General features: G+C 41.5%; 2 protein-coding genes across 7 annotated transcripts in view; one reads left to right on the forward strand and one right to left on the reverse strand.

Moving 5' to 3' along the window:
• The window catches only part of LOC145458023 (endoplasmic reticulum metallopeptidase 1-like), a 179,304-nt gene extending 165,391 nt beyond the window's left edge, over nucleotides 1-13,913 (forward strand). For all 4 annotated transcript variants that reach the window (XM_080336349.1, XM_080336329.1, XM_080336336.1 and 1 more), the window contains 8 exons: nucleotides 776-1,002; nucleotides 2,131-2,305; nucleotides 3,238-3,466; nucleotides 4,080-4,197; nucleotides 4,968-5,112; nucleotides 5,889-6,032; nucleotides 10,646-10,792; nucleotides 11,229-13,913. In XM_080336349.1, the coding sequence (XP_080192475.1) occupies nucleotides 776-1,002; nucleotides 2,131-2,305; nucleotides 3,238-3,466; nucleotides 4,080-4,197; nucleotides 4,968-5,112; nucleotides 5,889-6,032; nucleotides 10,646-10,792; nucleotides 11,229-11,476 (1,433 nt within the window). In that variant the 3' untranslated portion in view covers nucleotides 11,477-13,913. The remainder of the gene's footprint in view (nucleotides 1-775; nucleotides 1,003-2,130; nucleotides 2,306-3,237; nucleotides 3,467-4,079; nucleotides 4,198-4,967; nucleotides 5,113-5,888; nucleotides 6,033-10,645; nucleotides 10,793-11,228) is intronic.
• Nucleotides 1-15,789, reverse strand: part of LOC145457889 (uncharacterized) — a 444,934-nt gene that overhangs the window by 332,429 nt on the left and 96,716 nt on the right. The gene's annotated exons all lie outside the window — the stretch shown is intronic.

Consider the following 15,789-nt stretch of genomic DNA (forward strand, 5'->3'; position numbering starts at 1 on the left):
ACTAGTCGTTAAGGCACTCGGTACTACCTTTTATTCAAAACAGCTGGGGCATGCGCAGTTGTTAGAGCGGAGATCATGAAGATGGCTTGTCCTGGAGAATGGTAATCGTCCGATTTAGAACTGTCATCCGTGGCAACCTACTTGGCTGGAATCAAAGTTTTACCAGGTCTTCGGGAAAAGCCTTATTCAACGTTATGCGACTCGATTAACAGTATTAATCAGCCGTTTAGCATTCTTTCGGATAAGCCCTAAATGACAGGTTTTAATGACATGTTTTTTTCCTGAAAAATTGTACGGTATTGGTAAAGAATTTCAGAATCGGTCCATGTACAGATCGATCGATAACAGAATTTTTAGCCTGATGGGTCCGGCCTGAACAAATTTTGCCAATACCGATGAAACTTTCTATAGCCTAGGTAACAGAATGTGATACGTATCAACTGGAACTTAGATTGGACTTTGTGACAATGTTGTGGGTTGTTCAGGACTTCGTAGAAATGTAATTTCAGTAATGTGCGTGTTTTAGGCTACATGTTGCGCGTTCTACGAGACCATGAATTGAATTTGACAGCCTTCCTCAGTGGAAAATAATATCGTAGCAACTCTTTGTTGCAAGTCCCGTATTTTGTCAGTACTGGAAAAAAATTCATCGCCCGCTACTGGACTCGAATCATAATTAATACTCGATATGGATTTGCGCACTCAAAATATTGTGCCCAGCCCTAGCTACAAAAGTAATGAAATTACAAAAAACTTGATACTGATCTTTTTTCAGGCTACTCCCGATACGAGTACAGCGGGAAACTCGTGAAAGCCGTCGGTTTCGTGTTCTTCAGTTATGCGACAATGTTCCTTTGCCTGATCGCGGTTTCCGTGTTTATGACCAAGATGAACAGGTCGTTGTCGTGGTACGCACACTCGCCACTGGCTGTAGGCCTGTATTTTCCCGCTGGACTAATGGGCATGGTGGGCACCCATGCGGTGGCAAAACGCTTCGGGGAGGTAGGTTCGCGTCACAAGTCGAGTCCCCCGTCCAGTGGGGCATATTTTCCGATTTCAAGTCGCGAAATATTTTCAGTTTGTATCGTTTGTGGTTGCATGAAGGGTAGACCCAGGTTTATAACCAAGTCGCAAGTCAATTTGACTTTTATAGTTTTGACTCGAGTGAAGTCTAGTCATTTTCATTTCACCACCGAGTCAAGTCCGAGTCAGTGAGCAACGAGTCAGAGTCATGTTAAGAGTTCAAGTCAGTTTAACTCACTTCTGTGAAACTCTTGGGTAATATCGAATTTTCAAGATACTCATTTTTCTCACTCTAAACATAAAAGACAGTTTCTGGGCCTATTTTTCAAATATATCGGTCATGATATACGAGATTTGAATAAGTTGTAGAATGACTCGAGTCAATGAAACATTGTGACTCGGGTCGAGTCATTACAACCCTGGCTAAACCGCATCAAACTAATTTCTAATCACTACTAAAGCGTCAACCTCGTATCTGTGTAGAGAAAAAATATTGTTTAATCGTGCGGGAGAAGTTTGTTACCAAATTTCATCTAAATTGCCATAAAAAGACTAACTCCAATTCTTTTACGCCTGGCTCAATATTTTTTTGCATGGCTGAAATGATTTTGTGGTAGCAATTATTATGACGGCAGTTTTGCAAAGCCGATTTGCTGCTGATGGAATTAGCCACATCGAAACGGAAATAGAATCCTGTTTAATAAAAGAATAATAATGACTGCTTGACTTCGTAGAATGTTAGATGACTTGAAAATGACCCGAAATTTTTTCTCTGTCATGATGCGCTCCATATTTTCCATATGTGCAGTCGGAGACAGGTCACATTGGTTTAGGATGGTGACTCAAGTCGAGTCATTCAGAAAACCTGGCTTGAGTCATGCAGAAGGGCTAAGATGTCATCAAGGAAATAGTTTGAAGGAGTCGATTGGGGCGAGGCTATTTGCTTGTCAGAATTATATATAGAGATTGTGAGAGGCGTAATCATAAATATCGTTGAATAAAGCTGGAGTTGAAAGCAGTTGCCATTTTTGAAATTGCAATCTGTTAGACAAAAAATTTGGTTTTATTTCCGACTTACTTCAGGAAGATAACTCGGTTTTGTTGCAGAAAAAAGACTGTCGCGTGTTAGAAAACCTCAATTTCGATGCCACCCTCGTTTTATGGTCAACGTTGATCTTTCAAACAAGAAACATCGGATCGTCGCATCTTTTCACGATTCCGACCCTGTGTGCTGTCGTCGGAAGAGGTTTCTTTGGGGAAAAAGTGTTTTCCAACGATTCCAGTAAGTCTCCAGCACGGTAGTGTTCTTTTCTTTTGTTTTAGTGTATCTGATGTTTCATAGAACAAAACAAAACTTGTCCAAAGCGGCAATTAGTAGGAATGCGCAAAATCGATTCAGAATCGGGTACTTCTCACTGTGACGTCATCACCAGTAAGCAGGGTGTATTCAAGTCACAAGGCTCCGAGTCACAAGTCTATCTCACTATTATAGTTTTGACTCTAGTCAAGTCTGAGTCCAAGTCAGCGAGAAGGGGATCGAGTCCGAGTCTTGGTATAATGACTCGAGTCCAAGTCATTGTGTTGACTGCTCAGTTTCCCGTTAAAGTCTTGTTAAACCCGCATTTCATAACTCCGTTTGGTGGTATCGAATGGTTCGCATTTATAATATACTAATTTCCTCACTTTTTGTCATTTCTGGTCGTATTTTCAAGTACGGTACCAGTACCTATAGACGAAATACCAATCGTGTGGTATTCTTCGAAATTACAATAAAATGTCGGTCTTGGTCTTGGCCTTCTGAGGCTCGAGTCATGTGACTTGGTTCGAGTCATGTGCAATGGCTCGAGATCAAGTCGAGTCAATACACAAATGGACTCGAGTCGAGTCATTTTTGTATTTTGAGAAAATGACTCGAGTCAAGTCGAGTCATTGGAAAATCATGACTCGAGTTATTACAAACCCCTGAAGACTTCAAATATATATCTTTCAAGCGATCATGAAATGAATAGTATGAATTACACTCAAGCAAAAATTGTTAGCACTCATCATGACATTCCTACTTCAAAATAGTACTCAATTGTAATCATCAAATTCCATGCTTGATTGGGGTTAGAGTAGATACTAAGTGGAGTCAATCGAGTCAATCTTGTGAAAATTTCAAAAAGTTAAAATTCAATTGTACGTAAAATGCAGGTAAATAATCTTTGTCTTCAGATCTGCCCGGCTTGAACCGTATTTTTGTCTTCCTAACGCTTATGACGGTCGCGACGTCTCTGCACATTAGCAAGCTGCTTCTGCTGGGTGAATTCTTCGTGACCCTGTCGGGCCGCATGGGCACGAAAGCCCCGCCTGATTTGATCATTTGTATCATCATCGGAATCTGCATCATGTGCTGCTTCTCCTACCAGAGCTGCACCGTTTACCTCGTGGACTCCGTGAAATGGTAATAGCTGACGTAGTACTGTATCTTAGTCTGTCGGGTGTTTATTTTTTCCGTTGACGGAATTTTTCATTGGAAATGATGCTTTTGGTTAGATTGGTGTCACTGCTATGATTGAAATTGGTTGCAACAGTCAGTCGATTTGCGTTTTCAGTTTTGTGGACGAGACCTTTCAAAAATGGAAATCAACACGGAATATAATTCAGACGAAAGCTTGCATATCAAAACCAAGAATTTGAACTTGAGGAATTTGCTGCTGTCTCTTTGATATCACACTTTTTATGTGTGGATCTACTGAAGTTGGTGTAGAGCAGAATACCGTTAAACCACCAACTTGATTTTGATTGCTTGGTTTCTTTTGAAAGAAATTGGAGTTTGCTGTTTGCCAGCCTATATTATACTGTCAAATGTCAAATGATATTGGTGAAATTTGCCAAATTTTGTTTGAAAAACTGTCGTATCTTTTACATGTAATCCGTCCTAAACGAGTGGAAGGCTAGTCATACTTGAGGGGAAATTTCCAGCATCATACGCACTTTAGTAGCATCAATGTCCATGAGCAATCCATGCACAAATTGTTTGAGAATAGCGGTAATGTGTTGTATTTTCGTTACAGGTTCTACGCGATTATGTCTGTGACTTTGCTCTGCTCCGTCGCACTTGCCTTTACAGATTTCGGATTTCCGTTTGACAACGATCCAATCAGTCCGTCTAACAAGAGATTCATTGCTCAAGTAAATTAAATTTGCTTTCTTACTACTACTGTACTGCTAACTTGCATCGCAATCACAATTCAATTCCTGGTTTCGCAATGCGTCCGAGATCTGTCCTGCGTGTCAGCCATGGTTGATTTGATACGAAAAGTGTATTGTAAGTAGCAAATAGCAATCAGCTGGTCGAAAATACTGCGCCAGCATGTCCGAACGGCCAAGCCGAAGGATTCACTCGATGGCCGACGTGGGTGTGCTGCGCACCAAAAATTATCTCGCTTGGCCGACCGAGTCGCTCCAAAACGAGAGAGTCGGCCGTGCATGGAAGGAAACGCAGTAAATGTCACTCGAGCAGAGTTGAAAAAAAGTGGATTGAACCGGATTGAACTCAAAACTGAACGAACAGTCACACACACACAGTCACAATGACTTGGACTCGACATACTACTCTACGACTTGGATGCGGTGGTGAATTGAAAATGACTCGAATTGACCCAAGTCAGAACTAAAAAATGAGATTGACTTGTGACTCGGAACCTTGTGACTTGGTTACAACCCTACACTCAGGTATTCGATATTGCACATCCCTATATGCCATGAATGCACAATTCTTTGTCTGTTTTAAACTCAGCTTTAAAAGGTGAGTTGCGGTATAATTTGAAAACTGAAATCCCGTCACCTCTAAAATTTTTGAAAACCACTGCCTTATAAAAATTAGTAATTGTGTCGCCAATAAAAAAAAATGAATGACGATCTGTTTTTGCAGAGCTAATCGATTGTTGACGTTTTCACAGCACACGCACCGTGAATTCTATAATCTCGACGGTCGCTTGGAAAAGAGTGATGCCGGATTGCTGGTCTGTCACTTGGACTACACCGGCTCTGTGTATGATGTTGGGCCGAGAAATGTTATGGATTCACCTGTGGAGGTTTGCGACGGTAGGTTTGGGACAGAAAAATACCTGCTATCGACAAATTTAAGAGTTTGAAATCATGTTTCGAATTTGAGATTCATGTCCAAAATTGCATACGCAATTCATTTGGTACCACACCCATATTCTTTTTGTACATCTGACTGTGACTCAAAGGGGCACTGCGCTATAAATAAGATATGGTCTCGTATTGAAGAACAAATCGAGAAAAATATTTCTTCGGAAATTGCAACTAAATGAATTCTGTATTACGTAACGTTCCACTCTAGCTGCAGCGGCTTGGCGTCTACACTTGTTAACCCGTTGCAAAATTTCTGGCACAATATCGTCACTGTGACACTTGCTGGACTCGACGTCCATATTGTAGCCCTATTTCTTATGTAGTACGTGGAAAACGTATGATGCGTCACTCACTTTGCTTCCACATGATACAACAGCACGGACTCTCAATGGCACTTGCAACATATGTATAATCACCATACTGTCGTTTCACCTCCCCCCCTTTTCTCTCAGGTGGTCAGGTGCCTGCTTGTTTTGATGTTGAAGTATTTGGAATCGGAGCATTTTAACAACCTCCGAATCTGACTCCAGCCAGTAGACCTATATTTTTATCTTCCCCAACTCCGACTCCAAAAAGTGTTACAAAACTTCTGTGACTCTGACTTCACACTTCAAAAGTCTGTGACTCTGAACGAAAACTCTGAATCCACAGTCCTGGTAGCAGCGCTGACTACTATGACCATCTCTTTTAAATACATGTCACCTATTGTACGAACTTTTCAGGTCCGTATTGCGAGATGCCCATCTCCTTGCCTGTGCTGTTCTTGATGCAAAGGTATCAGTACGTACCGGTTGCTCCTCCACCTTTGTCTGCCACTACGGGACTGTATCCGGTGGATGTAGTCTCGAAAAAGTCGACCCGAGAAGGTGAGTCGATAATTTCAATACATTTGTACCACTGTTAGAACCTGGGAGTCTTGGTTAACCGTATCGCGGCATCGAAAAACATTTTAATAATATATTCATATTTATTCCCGCAGCTTTTTGGCGGACATTCATCACGGGATACCATTAACAATAATGCGAGCATTCAAAAACTATGTTTAAAAACTATGTTCAACAACAATCAGTATCACTAATTATGATGTCACACCTGGTAAAATACAAAATTCGAAATGCGAGAGAGCTGTGGCACAAGCACGGAGAGAACGAAACAATTCAATGTGCGATTTTTAAATGATACACACAAGTTCTTTCTGTTGACATAGACTAGGTCGACTCAAGAACAGACAAATGAAATAAATTACACCCTTTGCCAATATAGATAATACGTCCTCACGCACGCGTTGAATTTTCCAGCAAGTGTTTGCCGATGGCACAAGGCTACGAATATTCATGGAACGACAACTTTCAATGGTCCGAAAGCGCTATGAAATAGTCTTGGCATGCTCGTAACAGGTCACGAATGAAATAAAGAAAAGGACGTAGTTTATTTTTTTGTCCTTGATGTTTTTGTGGCATATACACTGACTCATGATATACATACACACGATGGCCCGTATTCAGAGACACGTCTCTATCTCAAACTCAAGTCGTGCTCGACGGAGTAAAGTCTGAGTCCAGCTCGATTCGAGAGAGCGTTTGGTATTGGGTTAGGATTTCGAGCGTGGCTCCGTTTCAACGCATGATATTAGAATTATACACTGGATGTATAGACGAAGCACCACAGCTCAATAACATGACTATTTGGCATACTGTAGTAGCCAAAGCAAATATTTTAAAATAGTAAATAATCAGACTTCATCCTGAAGTCTTCAGGCATAAGCACAAGCTATTTATTGGATTACTGATGATGGGTATTGGTACCGCGTTGCTGATATTTCCGCCATACACAGGGACGGACGGTTTTATCAACTGTATTGAGATGATCTAACATTGCGAACATTCATAAAGCGCCAGGTCATCTACCATCGTGTATTGCATTTGTCCACATCGCCGAGGATTCGGTTCTTGTTAGGATTGGAGGATCGCTATTGTAGACAACAGCTTGTGTGTGGTTTTTCAGTAACATTCATCCTCCAATCGTTTCTACATATTCTGATGCTACGTTTTATATTAACCCTTTGTAACCGGCCGGCCTACTGACCAAAATTTTACTGCATCCACATAGAAAACGATAAAATGTCATCCATATGGCTCAAATTGACGCCCAATATATTGCCGTCAACCTGAAGTAGCCGCCTAGCGGTCTGAGATACTCTCACGGCTCAGACGCCAGAGGGAATAGCGTTATGCGAGAAAATGTTCGCGATTTCTTGAAAATAAATTACAATTTTGTTCTTCTATATCTCCTGACGTCATACCTAGGCCCTCTCTTAGTATATGACCACCTGATTGCCTTCCGCATGAATCTCTACGTTCCAACGAGACATTACATGCTACCATAGCGCTTCATAGCCCCGCGCTACGATCTTGGAAAGGTAGTGATGATGAGCACAATCACGCGGCCGCCACCGATGAGTAATCGATTACGTAATCTCGTATTCTCGTTGAAGGCAACGCGCGTCCAGTTGTGCAGAACATAGGAACTGCCTTGGCAATGTTGCCGTTAGTATAGGCCTACATCTCCATGCTATTGAAGTGTTATCAACACCAGTTGCTTGTTATATGTAACTTGCAGCTGCAAGGAATCCGTAAGTATACACATATTGCGTTATTCGACACTGCCCAGTGCCCATATACGCTCGGGAAGTCATTTCACGTGATACATTGCTTTATTTCGCATCAATTTGAACTGTATTCTACACGGCTAATGCTCCATGTATGATCAACAGTAGTCATACAAGCCAACAGTAACTTCATGTGCCATCTAAAACAGATATATAACTGCCTCTATATGATGTTGTTATCACAGGCTCGGGTACAAAAATAGCCTAACTCGCACGCTTATTTGTGCGGTGTTAGGGCTGGCGTCGGCTTTCTTATACAAAACTAAGCTCCATGATATGGATATTGATGCAAATGCCAGGATAATGTCTAATTATATGTATAATTTGCTATTGCCTGAAGCAATTGTACATCTGTTTGAAACCGCAACGCGTCAGGTCATCTTACGCAGCCATGATTTTCACGTAATAAGGTATGCTTCTTTCACGTCAATTTGAAACATCTTCTACGTGCTAATCTTCGATATAAGGATTTTCATAGAATGGTATGACCAACAACAAGTCATAGAAGATAACTGTAATCGGTTATATGAAGTCTAGAACGGAAGATACAATGGTTTATATTTCAGGCGGTCACTCACGCGAACATCATTACAAATTCAATTTTGCGCGAAACCTTTTTGCGTGCTCAATCTGCATTTCAAGCAGTATATACATCGCAACATTAGGTTATACATGGTCTGATGTATGCGTATTTATAAGAGCTATACATACCAACCGATTGCAATCGTTTATGACCAATACAGGTCTAGCTATCTTGGATTAAATATAGACTCCTCTGCGTTAAACAGTCGCGGTCTAGTATACTAGACCGCCGGTCGCAAAGGGTTAAGTGATAAAACAGAGCATTCTGAGGAATAACCGATTTTGCGAATCCACCGGAAACCTTTCTGATAAAAAATGTCCGCCGATTTGGGAATAGTCCACGCCGCCAATGATGAAGCCATACGGTGCTAGAACATGATTTCCTTCTTATAACGGTGCTATATATTACAGTTGAAATTGTGAATTCAGGCACCAAACATGCTCACAGCGCAATTTCCACAATATATTCACGGCCAAACCGTAGAAATGGGAATGAGTAAGGCCTTGAGTCTGCCCATGGCTTGACTCAGAAAACGCTTGCTCAAACACTGCATTTCGAGATCGACTCCAACCTCAGATCGTCATTGAATACCATAACCACGAAAGTACAACTCGAAAGAGCGCCAAGTTCGACCCCAGTTAAACTCAAACTCGTTCTCTCGCTTCGCTTTCTGAATACCGATTCTTACGCAATGTTGACGCAAAATGAGTTTGAGCACTGAGTAAGGTTTTTTGAATACGGCCGACATGTGCATAGGCATGCCTTGAGTCCATGATGTGTATATGCCGCTGGACAAGGAAGGTGCAGATATAGCCTTTTACGGCTTTTTAAATCTTTCGACGCCTCGTATCCCCATACGTTCGCTGCCGATTGTCTTCAAAACGCTGCGTATCCCCATATGTTCGCTAAATCGAGAGAGCGTATTTTTGTCTCGAAAATCTGCCATGCTATTTTGCGTTCATGCCAGTCGGGGCATTGTGCGGTAATGAATTCAAATTTCAAGACTGCTACTGAGAGGAAATTTCGCTGTATCACCTGTAGTGAATAGTAACTTTAATTGTTATCAATTTCCACGACGGCAATGATTTTCAACAGATGCCAATACCTGAAGACATTTTATATCATTATCACCAATCTTTAGTGACACATCGCGTGTTAAGTGGATATACGGATCTACTGAAGCCACCAAGGCAGTAGATGCACTGCGACAACGCAGACTTCACACCAATATATACGTATTTATTCAAGTTTTTCAAACGTAAAATGGCATCGGGAGATGACGAGAACTCAACGGTGACAAATAATGATGTTTTTGTGCAGATCGCTGCTTGTAATCGTACACAAATGGGCTCCGACGGTATGTTACTGCGCCTGAAAAACAAACTTGGGTACCGGTACTAGTAGAAGTCAAAATTTCGAGCCATTATTGCTGATTTGACGTCACAATGATAGCCTCGAAGCATCAACGGCCGATGATCATGTCGGCAGCGGTATTTCACGAAGGTTCTAAACCTCCGCATTGCCATCGAAAAGGAATTAACGATTTAAGGATAATATATTATCAATATATAATAGAATAAGAATATTCTGTGAAATTGACAATGTCACAGCTAATCTATAAGTACCATAGAAACACCAACAAAATCCCTACCTTGGCAGCAGCACGCCTGAAATCAGCAAAACTGCAGTTCGTACCGAAGCCTGTCCTAGCAACACGACAGCATCAATCAAGGCACGTTACGCATCATTAGATAGATATCATTTGTGGCTACAATACGGATGTAGGTACGGCTCGGTAGCTAAGGTAGCGACGAAGTTACGATCGGTTGAAATTGGGGTTATTTGGTGAAAATCGCGGCGTTTTGAAGACAATCGACAAATTTCGCTCGGCGTCGAAAGAGTAAAGTCTTGCACCACCCCTCCACGCTATCCCAGTAACGCACGAGCACCAATCGGGGAAGTCATGAATACCAACGTTACTAATCAGGTCTTTGGTCTGACCCAGATGGTTATCGAACCCACGACCTACCGATCAAGAAGCCGGACGCTTAACCATTACGCTATCTTGCCGGTGCAGAGATGCAGCAACGGCAATGTTAAGTAACTCACACTCTGTCAAGGCCATTACACTGGGCATTATTTACACTTGCATACAACTTCGACAAACTCTTCTTGATACTAGCGCGCAAAACTTACGCAAATTCCCACTTACTGATTTGGTTTTCCAGGTGAATTTGTAACGTATTTGGTGTCCGTTCTTGGGCCTCCGCACATGACCGTGGTGCTGTCGCCGCTGAGAAACGGATCGCTCGTGGAATGGTCTCTGGACAGCAGCCCGAAGGGAAGAAACAGCAAAGCTTGTATTAGACCTAAAGGTGATGTTTCCTAATAGTGGCAGATTGTGCTGCGACAGAATAGCAGATTTCAAGTCTCGGCGGTTTTCACGTTTTGAAACAAATTAAGCTGAATGGTGATACTAATCTCGAATTTCCACACAAGATTTGTTGCAACTCGAATTGACCCCACTTTTATACTAGATGCGATCCTGCCACCAAATACTTACCGACTTTGATCGTTTTTCTTTGACGTTGGTCGAATTTGGATTTTCTATTTTACCTGGACTGGTGTTGGATACACGAGAGGAATTGCTCATTCGTTTGCGCACAATTTCTGAATTAAATCATGTCATTCCCGTACTAGATTCGTTCCCGGTACCCATTTCGTTTTGAATTTGAATTCGGCTTTAAAAATCGATTCTTTAACAGAATTAAGACACTCGCAGCCGTGTTTCATAGTTCAGTATATTTTCAGAATGCTACTTCATACTCTACACCGGGGGCTACGTGCACCCCAGATGGGAGTTTTGGCTCAAGTTCGCCGTACCTATAAAGACTAGTGATGCCGTTTTCCGACTTGACGTAAGCACGCATTACCGGCCGCACGGTCTCGTGGATCGTGTCAACACTCAGTCTCCGGAACTGGAACGCGTGACATCAGAGTTACATCACTGGGTGGCGCCGATGACTTGGATATCAACGTACAAGAGCTACACGTTTTGATGTGGCTGGGTTTGCCTTACGTCGATGAGTAGTGAATGCGGTACGCAGACGAATATCTATGACATAAATATGCAATGCTTCTTATGCATAATTTTGGGGTTTCGCAGAAAGCCGGATTAATGTGTGTGCTTGTGCTATACGAAGCCCATTTAACCGATATGCAGAAAGTTTAGAGCCGTAGTACTTCTGCTTTTGAGAGTACTCAAACATACTAGCACGCTCGAACATTTGTGTTCTTAGGCTACGTCGAGTTCCGCTTCATAGTTTTTTACGCACTTTTTGAACGTTCGATAATGTCCAGTAAAATGTTGTTTAGGCATATGTTTGCATCAATTTTATGAGTGAATTCTTTATGACAACACGGCAAAACGTACTTGTGTTGCGTTGACTGAATCTATTTTACAAAATTGCACCTATTTGTAGTAGTAATTGGTCATTTTGCGTTCGTCGCGAAGATGCGCCCTGCAATGAGGGAGTAGCCACCTCAAATTAACTGCTAAAAGTAAGCGGTTCCTCGGCCAAATCTGCTTTTTTAAACTACTTAAAACTATTCGGTTGTTTTTATAGTTTCACTTCAAGTAATTTTGACATGTCTTGAAAATTGCTACTTCCACTTGTAATTTAGTTAGTCTAATGTAATTTAGTTGAAATTCATGGCGTTACTTCCACATCTACTTGTGTAAAAATGCTGTTTACTCTGAAAGCCTGTGCTGATGTTCAATGTACACATATAGAATGAGTGTGTAGTCAAACACTGTCATTGCCCGAGGGAAAATTTTCGATTAAAACATTGTGAATCTTCACGCGATTTTAGAAAAAAGTAATCCAGAGTGAAAGGCAAATGGTTGTTGTGGAATATCACGAACACGCATATGCTGTCACAAATATTCGTGAGTCTGTTCGCCAATGGTGTCTCAATATATCTGACTAAATTCGTGCATCGGATTTGTGAAATTACGGTACATTACATTTTCATCCGCTAGCAACTTTATGTTGGTCCATATGGAAAATTCAATAAAATCGGTATGCATTCTTGATACAAGAGTCGAAAATAATTGTGTGTACGAGATTTCCACCATAGCGTAAAGCGCAAATCACCCCATCAGCACTTTCTCGTGCCACATTTTGCTTGAACAAAATTGAATGGATGAAAACGAGTCGAAGACACCAATCCTTATGGGGGTATATCGCAGTGGTTTAGGGGGTTCTGTTTGCATGCGGTAGATTTTTTACTTGGGGTTGGTATGCAAGTACAGCACTCTTGCCTGGATATATCTCCATAAGAATTGATGGATTTTGCTTGTTTTCACCCATTGGGGTGGGTGTGAAAGCAAAATTCTGTACCAGAAAATGCTGTTTACCTGATTTGTGCCCTACCCTATCGTGGGAATTAGCGAAATACACAATTTGCAGTGCAGCCGGAATGCTGATCTTATCCTTAGTACCGATTCTATTTTTGTCAGTAGAATTTACTTTCCTGTTTAAGTGTGTGCACTTCTTCAATTTTACCCAAATCCGAGCTTTTTTTAACCAGACTCTTCAGATATATGTGAGGAAGGTGTTTCTCGTTGGTATGTCTGCTACTTTTATGTATGCCAAGGTAACCGTTACGTCTGAAACTGAACGCACAAATCGTTTCTCTCAAATTGCGTTGCATGCTCAAGGTTTACTGGAGTATCTTTGTTCTTGCTGTTCAATTATGAAATCCTTCTACTTCAACAGTTTTCGAAGCCAGTTTTCATTTTTACGTCTTAAATTCTGTGTTACGCAAAGTACTTTTTGGATGGAATCCCGTAATATGGCCCCTGTGCCGTAATCATATAATATAGGTTTTATATAGCTCGTATACGCCAGCCGTGAAGACGCATCTAGCGTTATAGTCTGTGACAAAAGGCGCCGGTGCCCTCTTCATATTGTCGATTCGCGCACTGTGACGCCAGTCGTTCCTACGTTACGTGGATAGTCATGACGTAACGTCTGTATTCCGTAAATACCCAAAAAAAAGATGAAGTTGGAAACTAATAAAATAGAAATTTCGTCCCGAGTGATCCCATACCAGCTGTAACCTGCGACACTTGCGTAGCCAGAGAGGTGAAACGTGGGTACGACCCCTCCAACTTCCACTTGGTCATTGCCATGTCCTTCGTTTTCACAAAATTGAATCATTGCTTAACCTAACTTTCAATCTCGCCTACCTTGTAGTTGAAGGACTAGTCGATTTGAGGTGTCTTCGAAATCACTAACGGTACATACATTTTGGGATATATTGGTGGGTTCTCTCCTTCTACCCAGACAGGCCTGCTTATCGGAAAGATATTATTTTTGTACTTTTTCGTTCCGTGTGCAGTGCATGTCTCTAATTCAAGTATTTTATTTATGTCGTTAGTTGAAGTAAGTGTACGTGTGAAATTGATTAAATGAGTTTGTGATAAAAGTACCGGTTGGTTGAAACAGGCGAGTCTCTTTCGCATCAGAAGTAGGAAATCAGAGTAGTACGTGAATAGACGTACTACCACTAAAAGAATGCGCACTGAACTCTTTGCACCGTGCCTGAGTCCGCAAACGAGTGCTGACCTAAATTCAGTCCAAAGTTTCACTGCATTGTAGTCAAAGTCGCAGATTCAGGTACAGGGTACATCCAAGATTGTAACTAGAGGATTAGATTTGGTTTATCTGACGAGCATCTGTATACAACCATCGTATACAGATGCAAGGGCTGTGACCTGAATATAATAGTCGACTCCGCCTTAATTCGGACAACTGGGATCCGCTCAAGTTTTGCCGAATTAAGCGTAACGTCAATTGTTCCTTACATGGTCGTGCGTAAAGGCAAACAGCGCATTGAAAATACAAAAACAACAATAGAATAATATATTCATACTGAAATGAACCCGACTATTATCGACTGACACTCGTCATCAGTAACTACGAACTAGTAGACAATTGGAAAGAACACTGTATATCAGTGGTTCTCAACCTTTTTCACCTCGCGGACAGGTAAGATTGCAAAATGTATTTGGCGGACCGGTGCACCCTTAATAAATTGAAATCAACCGAAAATGTAATGTATGCACTATGCAGTCGTTTTTCTGCAAGTATGGTACTGGAGCAGGGGTGGCCAGCCGTTTTGCTATTCACAGCCGCATTTCGATTACTTATATGGTCCACGGCTCAGGCCGTGTTATTTTTGGCATTTCAGGAGCCAGATGCCAAAAATACAAATTTTAAAATGCCAAAAATAAGCAATTTTTGGCATATGCCAAAAATAACACGGCCTGCCAAATAGTGTATTTCGTTCATGGTGTTGTGTTAACAGGACCGCGTTACAATTAAGCGAGAAGAGCGTTTGTGAAAGGCAGGTTTCTTAATTTGGATCCAGCCCACCCATTAGGGGTGAAAGCATGGTATCCTAAATGGTGTGGGCACAGCCAGATTGGTTTGCGTCATACTTTCCATTTGTCCAAAGGCAATTTTACGACATTCTTGACCAGCTTGTCGAGCGCTAAATTTGATAAAACGGGTATCAATGAGAAGCTGCCGCAGTACTGATTATTAAAATATAAATTATATTCTGCTCATGGAACTGGAACCCCCAAAATCGACCACGATTTTTGCATTGTGATCGAGTTGAATATTGTGACGCAACAAACTGTCTGGCTATTTCTGAGCTGCATAGTCTCGTTTTGCCAGACAGTCTTGTTGCGTCAATGTTCTTAAACAAGCTAACACTCCCAGAACTCTTCCATGCGAGTTGGTAATATTAAAGCCACCTGAAGTGACAAAAGTCCTCTGAAAATATATCGGTAGACTGAAGGAGAAATGATAGTCGGGCTACTAAATAGAATGTGTTGAGAGACAACACAGGAAACTCCTGGAAAAGGATCGGGAAGAAAATTCTTTCCGCGATGAGATCGATGGCACTGGCGAAGTGATCTCTTTTCATGATGCATGGAAGCTGGTTCGGCCCTCCAGAGATTTTGAAGCTCTGAAAACCTTTTGTGGATGACTGGCAACATTCTTTCCCTCACCGGCTACTGTTGAAGCCGATATTTCCCAGATTCCCTGGGCGAGAAATGAATTTAGGAGAAACTTAGCTGACCTGAGTTTCGAAGCATTGTTACAATGCAAACGAGTTAAGTGTATTCAACAGCTGTAACAATCAGCTGGATACTTCACATTTTGTGGTTTCGTTTGATATTATTAACCTATGAAATCGTTAGTTTTTTTCTTCTTCTTATTGTTTGTTGGCACTGATTATACGTGGATGCTGCACATTTTGTGGTGTCTTTTGACAAACTAGCCAAAACAAAGCG

Source organism: Botryllus schlosseri, chromosome 2, assembly GCF_051294905.1.
Source record: "Botryllus schlosseri isolate E-star chromosome 2, Bs_hap1, whole genome shotgun sequence".
NCBI classification, from domain to species: domain Eukaryota; kingdom Metazoa; phylum Chordata; class Ascidiacea; order Stolidobranchia; family Styelidae; genus Botryllus; species Botryllus schlosseri.